Below are 8754 nucleotides of genomic sequence, written 5' to 3'. Positions count from 1 at the left end.
CACACACACACACACACACGGCTGTAAAAACAGTCCTGCAAAATGGTGACACTGGCACCACAGCACTAATGCAGAGAAGCAGGGGCCCGGCCCAGACACGAGGCAGCTCTCTCCTACAAACGCCCACCCGCCTCACTCCCTCTGGCCATGGAGGAGGTGGGAAAGGTTTGCCCAGCACATCTTCTCCCCAGCTTTCCTCTCCCTCAAGGGAGGCAAGTACCGCGTCAACACTTCTCACCATTTGCCCGCTTTCACCACTGTCTTCACCTCTGACCTCCTGCTACGGTCTCCGGTTCCTGCCGGCTTAGCTCAGGGCCCGTCTCTCCTTACCACTCTCCTTTTCTGCACTACATCTGTCAGCCAAAAAGTAACCCTCATCTGGCTAACACATGTCAAGGATACTGTTGAAATCCACCTGGCAGAGGACAGGAGAGCTCTCAGTTCCGGAGGGAAATTAGACCCGACGGCTGTGAGCTCCTGGCCCTGACTTGTGGAAGGCTCTCTGTGAACGTCTGCTTACATGAGTTATTGGGCCCAAAACTCCAAAGCTCCCTGGAGTCTCCTCTGGGGTTTCCACCAAGTCACTGCCTATCCCTCGCCTTCCTCTAATTAAACTGGCTTTTCCTCAAGCACCAGTATTCAAGAGAAATAAAGTGCTTTCAATCAATGTTATTGGTCCTGTTTGCAGCGGTATTTCTTGTTACCATTCTTCATGCCATTGTGTGGGATAATTAGTTTGGGGGGGTTGTGGGGAGCGAGGGAGGGGGTGAGAATGGGAGGTGAGGGCGGAATGGGGGTGTTAGCCTGATAATCGCTGTCATCTAACGTTGTCTCTTGGGATGTGACCTGTGTGAGGCGGGCAGTCTGTGTGGGGCGTCCCGAGCGCGCAGGGCTGCCTCTGTGCCCCCTCCCAGCGCCTGGCACCATGCTGCCTTCTCCCTTGGTAAGTTGCTGGCAGGTGGTTATGTCTTGGTTCTCCTGTCGTGTGCCTGGCTCAGTGCCACGGTGTACGGATGGGCTGTAGACACTTGTCATTTTGATTCTCACCTTGCAGGAAAATTTCATATGGAGGCAGACAGGCCCATCTTTTTACAATAGAAATTGCCAATAGTTGCAAATTCTGCTGTGTGCCAAGCGTTGTGCTGAGAACTTCACAAGCATCATCTCACTTAACTCTCCAGAATCAGCCAGAGAGATCCTTCAAAGTGTAAATCACATCCTGCCCCTCCTCTGCTCCAGACACTCCAAGGGCACCTGTCACACTTGTTGTCAGGCCCCTACCATGTCCTACAAGGCTGGTATGGCATGACCCCTGGCTCCTGCTTCAACAGCATCCCCTCCTCTCCCTTCCCCTGTTCACCACGCTCCTTACTGCTCCCGGAACTGGCTAAGAAGGGCCTGCCACAGGGCCTTTGCACCACTTCTTCCCCCCAGGCTCTGCCCAGCTCACTTCTTCACTTCATCAGGCTTCTCAAGTGCCTTTTTGGAGAGACCCTCACCCCATCTAAAGTACTACCCGTGTCACGCTCTGTCGTCTTCCCTGCCTTCCTTTTTCTTTTTTTTTTTAACATCTTTATTGGAGTATAATTGCTTTACAATGTTGTGTTAGTTTCTGTTATATAACAAAGCCTGCCTTCCTTTTTAATAGCACTCGACAAACCTAACCATGTTATTACAAATCTATTTGTTTATTTGTCTATTACCTGTCTCCCCCACATGAGGGCAGGGACCTTGTTTTGTTCACTGCTCTATTTCCAGCACCAAGAACGGTGCCTTCAATATAGTAGTTGTGAAGAAATATATAGTCAACGAATAAATAATGGACGAATACTCACAAAACCCCATGATGTAAGTGCTACTCTTAACTCCATGTTATAGATGAGAAAACTGAGGCTTAGAGAGATTCTCGCTATTCTCAGGGTCATGAAACTAATGACCCTGGGTTAAGAAGTCAACGCCCCAATCTGTCTCTGGGGTCTTATCTGAGCTGCTGTGCTGGGTCCTCTCTCTTTGCACTCATAAATGCCTGTCAGCGTGTCTATGTGGGAGCCCTATTCCCCTGAGACACTCCAAGAAAAAAGCGTTTGGTGGATGGATCTTTTTAGGAAATAACTACAAGTTGCATTTCTCTGCTTGGTTTTTCAAATGCTTGTTAGCATATGAAAGGCTCTGAAAAATCCTTCAGTAAAAAAGCTAGTTGAACTGTACAATCAGTGTTTCCCAGAGCTTCAACTGTGGAAATCTTATGTTCATGTATTTCTGTGCATAACACCTATTAGCATATTGGGGGACGTAACTTGGGTGCCAATGGCTTTTATCACTGTGGAGAGAAGCGGGGATTGTCTGGTAAAGGGTCCTGGGAGCTCTCTGAGTCGGCTGGCATGGGGAGATCTGGGCTAGGCGCTTCCACACACAGCAGGAGGGGCCGTGTCCAGAGTCACCTTCCCTAGGACTGGTGTCTGCACCACGGTGTTTGTTCGCCCTTGGATAAGGCCGCTCTCAGGCTCAACGCATAAAACAGGAAGGCGCGTGGCTCCTGGTACCTTTTAGCTGCAGCCCAGCCCAAGCACGCTTTTCCACAGGGACCTGTGGCCTGGCTCATCTTCTGCCCTCTGGTTCCTGAGCCTCTTAGAGGGCGATTCCTTGTGAGTTTTTCAGGAACATCAACCCCACAAACCTGGCCTTGTTTTCTCACTGTCTCATGTCTCCCCATTGGAATTTTAACCTTCTAGGGCACCAGGGACACTGCCTTCCCACTGTGTCCTCTCAGCCCCCAGCTCGTGCTGAGTGGACAGTTAAGTGCCCAGATTATTCTTGTTGGCTTGCGTGTGACGGAACCGATGATCCTGAGCGTCTGTCACACGGTTTGGCGCAGGGAAAGGTAAATGGTGATGCTGTAAATCCCTTGATTTATTGCCAAAGCCCTCCCCACCCCGCCCCAAGCAGAATAGAAGGATGTCCCAGAGGCAGAGAGTACTGTGGGGTACGATGCACAGAGCCGACTGGATCTCTGCGTCCTGAGAGTCAGAGCAACCGTCACTGCCGCCGATGGTTCATTTATTGGTTTTGGTGGTGATTTGATGTCATTAGGGATTCAGGTCTCATCTCCATCTCTGAGATTATCTGAATAACAGTGTGAAGAGGAAGAGAATAGAGGAGACAGGCATCCATGGGCAGCCTGGATTGGACGGTATAAATCTCTGGGGAGAGCCTGGCCTTCCCAGCTGGCGGGCTTGAGGCTGAGCGGAGACGGCAGTGTTTGCCATCACCCCAAAGTGACCATGAGAGGTACCACGCGAGTCTCAGTCATGCTCCTCCTTGTGACTGTGTCCGACTGTGCCGTGATCACAGGGGTAAGTCGTCCAATATTCTCTACTCCCTGGGTTTTGGGAGGACGTCAGGGTCTGCATGGGTTGTGAGCCAGGAACTGAACAGGAGGCAAACCAAGGGCGTGGGGAACCAGCCGCCAGACAGCACTTCCGAGAGGCATTTCACAGAATTTTCACGTTAGTTAGACCTCACTCTGCTAAAGGGGATTTATCTGCTTTTGAGAAACTGTGTGTAAATCAAATTCTGCTCTCAATGCATTAGGAGAGCATTGCAAATTCTGAAGTTTGGAACTTTGGTCAACAGAAGATTCCTATTGTGTAATAATGACTTCTTTTAGAATGTGGATTAGCACCCCCTAATCTATCTTTTGTGTAAACTTTGGTTTTCATATATGATCTAGACCACATGTCAAGTGTAATTTACGTAGCAAGTTGACTTAAAGACTGTGACCTTATTTAGCTTCTATTGGGTACGTTTAATCTCTGCTTTCTCTACTCTTAAAGAAAGCCTGTCCTGAAACTCTTTCCTTCCCTTATGGTTTATGTGTTTTCACTTGGTGCCCAGGTCTGATAAGAATAAGGGCGACACCAACATCTGGCTGAGTGACCCATAAGCAAGTGTCGGATAACAAGTAGAAATCCGGTCCCACTGTGGGCACACCCGGGCGGGCACATCATAGTATTCGAGACACCCCAACTGTGGTTCTCTCTCAGAAGTTTGGCTTCACCTGGACCTGCCCTCACATGGGCACATGTTGTGTGACAGTGGTGGGACAATTCTTACCAAAACAGAAAGTAATGGCTTACCTGAGAGTTTTCCAGATAAAAGCCACCAGAAAAAAAAGAAAAGAGGGACATTCACTTTTGTTTCAACTTCCTCTAACTTTTTACACAGAGAATGGAAATGTAGAGAAAGGCCAAACCATTCCTGGAATTGGATTAATTTTAATGTTCACAGAAAGGGAAATTTCTTTCTTCTCCCTTTTAGAGGAAAAAGACTGAGTTTCAAAGAAGAACAAGTATCAAAGGCAAGCCAATGCTTTGGAGACCCAGAGCATAAATACAACTGTCAGGGCAGAATTATACCTAATGAATGTAAACCACCAAAGGCCGTCTTCCTATTGTGTAGCTTGGAGATCAGGAGGGTAAGAGCAGAGGATAGAAGCCGTGGTTACCCCGTCGAGAGGGACGGGTGCAGCGGGTTGACCCTGAGTCTGGCCCGGGATGGGGGAGCGGAGGGGCGTGGGAGGCAGGTCTGAGAGATGAGGAAATATCTTCCTAGTAAAGGCTCCAGTTTGACGCTTTGCAAAGCACAGAAGGAGAGGAAGCTGCGATAAGAGGACACACATGACAGACCCGACCACAGGTAGTTAGAACTGTTCCCTCTGTGCTCCAGGCCTTGCTGCTGCCCTGAGTCTGACCCTCAGGAAGAGGCTGCGTTCTACCATCCCCGCACTCCCCTGCTCCCAGGACTGTGACCATCCCAAATGCAGGTCTGGGGGGTCCCTCTTCCCAGAGGGCGACAGCGATGCCCCACCTCTCTGGTGGAAGTCAGGTGGGGTCTACTCGGCCCTAACCCTGAGCTTTCAGGGACCGGCTGGTGTGTGAGAAGTGCCCTCACTAGGCTGGAGACCTGAGTGGCAAGGTGACTGCCACCTACACCTCCTCTGCGTGACGAGCAGCCTCGGCATCTCCCACTTTCCTCCTGGGGCCGAGCACATTGCGGGTCTTACAGTTCCTGCCTTGCCCCACAGGCAGCCAGAGGGCCCTCCATGGCCTTGTGTTGGTAAATAAGAGCCCAAATCCCGCTCCCAATTTTGGCTCAGAAAAGCCGCAAAGCTTCTCTGGAAGTGGAAAGCCTGGGTGCTTCTCCAGTGTGGCCTCCTGTGAGTCTGGAGCCTTTCAGTTCTGTCTTTCCCAATCCAGGCTTTTGTTTAAAGTGGGCTTGTGTGGCTATACAGACGGCACCTTCCAGGTCACTTAGCCCCTGCTCTGGGAGCCCAGCCCAAGAGGGGTCCATCCCTCTCTGGGGGCCAGGCAGGTCAGCAGAGAAGCCCCAGGGGAAACACCTGTCAAGGGGTGCTGGACCCACAGATGAGGCTGGGCTTCTAGTGAGGACCGAGGGGGACACCATGGTCAGGGGAGGCACTAATCCTGAGTGCTGCCAGGTGAGGGCTGGAGAGTCCACATCCACAGAAACTCAGCACTGACACCCTGGGGTGCAGGCCATTGGGGTCCTCCCCCGTCTAAGGATTTGAATTAATTCAATCCCACCAGCATCCACTGAGCATCTCCTGGTGCTAGAAAAGCTCCATCTCCTAAGCTCTAGTCCCGTCAGAAGAGGACAGCCTCCCTACCGAGTGACCTCGAAGGAGCTTGGGGACTCCTCCGATCCAGGTCTGCTGCCCAGCTGAGCCCCGAGCATCCTGCCGAGAGAGGCGTGGGGGCAGCATTGCCCTAGGTGTCCCGGAAGGCCGCGGCCTGGGTGCTGTTCCCAGCACCTCTCTCAAGGGCTTTTGGATGTGCGTCCCTTCTGGTTTCTCTGGGATGGGCCTAATGGGCACTAACGACCCCTTTGTCTTCCACCCCCCAGGCCTGCGAGCGGGACGTCCAGTGTGGGGCGGGCACCTGCTGCGCAGTCAGCCTGTGGCTGCGTGGGCTGCGGGTGTGCACCCCGCTGGGGTGGGAAGGAGAGGAGTGCTACCCCGGCAGCCACAAGGTACTGCCCACACTTGCTCAGGGCACAAGGCCACGAGCCAGAGCCGGCACTGGACCACAGTGTTCTGACTCCAGTCTAGGAATATCTCACTGCCTCCTTGCTTTGGGGGTGGCCTGGGGTGCAGTGGGGTCCCAATCACACAGCCTGTTAGACCTGGGGGCTGGGACCCCAGCTCCTCATTTGCTGAAGGGTCCTGGGCATCAATCACCTCATGCATACAACGAGGGGAGTAGACTGACACGTCTGATGTTTGTTGCTGATCTGATGAATTCCAGCTCTGAGAGGCCCCTGAATGCCCTTTGCTGCACGGCATCCTTCCCTCAAGAACACGACGTGGGAAGACTGTAAAATGGGCTCCCAGCCAGGGCCTGGGGTGGGGGAGGGGCAGGGTGAGGCTGGCCAGGCCCCTGGTGCACACACTTTAAGGAGGTTCACCCTTCTGTGCCCCAGGTGCCCAGCGCATGCCTTGCTCCCTCAGGAGCTCCCAGCCCAGAGGGCACAGAAAGGCCACAAGGCCTTAGCTTCTGAACGTGAGGTGGACGCACAGCAACTGTGGGCTTGTACACCCTTCCCGGGGCTTCCTGTGCTCCAGGACGCCCTTCAAGCCCCTCTGGGGAGCACACCTGCACCCAGGGGCATCCTCCGGCTGTGGTCCTCCCTGGCAGGGTCTGCCTGGGAGTGAGGAGGTGGGGGGAGACAGACGGGACAAAGCACAGTCCTCGTGGCCTTGGGGTGTGTCAGGGGGTTCAGCCGCCGATCTATATTCCCAAAGCAGGCAGCAGAGGTAATACAAGCTAATGCGGAGTGCTTGCTATGTGCCACCCTTCGTATTAAGTGCTCTTTGTAAGTTTAAACCTCTTTAGGTTTATAGTGTAAACCCCTTTACAACCATAGGTGGTAGCCTCTATTATTAATCCATTTTACAGACAATAAATTGAGGCACAGAGAAGCTAAATAGCTTGTCAGTTGCCACACAGCTGGGAAGTGGCAGACCTAGGACTGGAGCCCAGGCTGCCTGACTACCTATGCTCTGAACCTCTCCTATTCAGCCCCTTTGAGGAAAGCTCAGTGGTTTCGCCCTCCTCTGGGTGTGAATCACCCGGCAGGGACCACGTCCTGTGTAGCTACATCCCCGGCACCCAACACGGGATGGAGAGTATAATGGGTGAGCTATAAGTGATATTCAGTTACGGATGTAGGTGTGAGTTTGTGAGTGATCACGTGTGCTGGGTCAGCGAGGGGCCCCGGGTGGGCAGTGTGAGGGCCTGTGGGGTTTTAGGGCTGTGGCTGATCACAGTGTGTCACAGCCAGATTGCCTGCGTTCAAATCCTGGCTCCTCCACAAGCTGGCTGTGTGATTTTGGCACGTTGCTTAGCCACTCTGTGCCTCAGTTTCCTCCTCTGTAAAACTGTTTTTGTTGTGCTGGGATGGTGGCAGAGAGACATTGGCCAGGGCTGGGCCGGCCAGAGGCTCCTCCCCTGAGGGCCCATCTCCCTTTGGTGAAGGTGCCACCCTCTCCTCTTCTCTCCCCAGGTCCCTTTCTTCAGAAAACGCCAGCACCACACCTGCCCCTGTCTGCCCAGCCTGCTGTGCTCCAGAGGCCGGGATGGCAGGTACCGCTGCTCCACTGACTTGAAGAACGTCAACTTGTAGGAGCTTGTCTGGTCTCCGGACACACACCGGGCCTCTTCCTGAGCACAGGCTGGGGTGGTCTCTCTTGGACTTTTATTTCTGCCCTGTGGCCCAATCCTGCAACCCACTGCTGTCGCATCCCCACTCCCCGCACTGCCTACCTACCCCCCTCCTCCCTAGCGCACACAGGTGCACCCACGAGACACACGCCACAGGGTGACCTGCAGGGTCTAGGCTGGTGGCTGTGGTCCTGGGAGTAGTCTGTGTGCTCTGCTCAGGCTGCCTGAGGGGCTGCAAGTAGCAGGAACATATTCCTTCCTCATGTCTCCATCTGCCTGCCCTGCCTCTCTCCGTCCTGCATGTACTCTTCTGCTTGAGTCGGTGAGCTCGAGGAAGGCGTGGGGAGCCAGGAGGTCAGTCGGCCTCCAGACGGCTTCTATGGGGCCAGCCTGTGGCCTGCCCCCCGGGCCAGAACTGTGGGCCTCCAAGGCCCCTCGTAGCGCAAGTTACGTTACCCAGCGATGCCCCCAGTCCCACCGCCTCCCCATGAAACGCAGATGGTGGTGGTTCAGTCTAAACCAGCTGTTGACATTTTAGGTGGCAATGAGGGAGTTACCTTCGACAGCTCCTTCCAAGGGTCAAGAGCAGGTCTGTGACCTTGAGGAGGCCTCTGGCATCTGGCCAGCTTGGGGAGGGGTCAGGAGCGGGGGTGGGGCAGGCCGATCACTGATTTCGGACACAGGAGGCAACTACCATCCAGGACCACAGCCAGGCTGCATGTGCCCCGCATCTAAACAAGTCATCTTCTCTAGAGAGTGAGGTCTGCCTGAAGTTCAAAGCAGTTTGTCTGGGTGTTATATCACTGGTCTCCATCTCGTCTGAAACACCAGCCTCACTCAACACCTCACATCTGGCCCCTGCCCGAGGCTTGCCCAGGTCAGCATGCTGATGCTGGAAGCTGTGCACACTGATCACTAGTTGCAGAATAAAAGCATGAAAAAGGGGCGAGTGGCCATGGTGTTCCTGCTGCACTGGTGTGGGGATGTGGGGAGGGGACAGGACTGGGCTGTGTAC

At 53.7% G+C, this 8754-nt stretch overlaps 1 protein-coding gene across 1 annotated transcript; it reads left to right on the top strand.

Moving 5' to 3' along the window:
- Window positions 1-3281: 3281 nt before the first annotated feature.
- Window positions 3282-7701, top strand: PROK1 (prokineticin 1). Its single transcript, XM_029230982.1, has 3 exons — window positions 3282-3353; window positions 5923-6048; window positions 7582-7701. The coding sequence occupies exons 1-3, from the start codon at window positions 3282-3284 to the stop codon at window positions 7699-7701; spliced, it is 318 nt and encodes a 105-aa protein (XP_029086815.1).
- Window positions 7702-8754: the final 1053 nt, after the last annotated feature.

This window comes from Monodon monoceros, unplaced genomic scaffold (assembly GCF_005190385.1).
Source record: "Monodon monoceros isolate NGI ecotype Baffin Bay Population unplaced genomic scaffold, NGI_Narwhal_1 Super_Scaffold_18, whole genome shotgun sequence".
Lineage (NCBI taxonomy): Eukaryota > Metazoa > Chordata > Mammalia > Artiodactyla > Monodontidae > Monodon > Monodon monoceros.
The sequence above is the reverse complement of the archived record's forward strand: the minus strand, read 5'-3'. Positions and strand labels throughout refer to the sequence as shown.

Coding starts and splice junctions, on each gene's coding strand:
- PROK1 (XM_029230982.1), top strand. CDS start 3,282: ATGAGAGGTACCACGCGAGTCTCAGTCATGCTCCTCCTTGTGACTGTG. Junction 3,354..5,922: donor ACTGTGCCGTGATCACAGGG/GTAAGTCGTCCA, acceptor TCCACCCCCCAG/GCCTGCGAGCGGGACGTCCA. Junction 6,049..7,581: donor GCTACCCCGGCAGCCACAAG/GTACTGCCCACA, acceptor TTCTCTCCCCAG/GTCCCTTTCTTCAGAAAACG.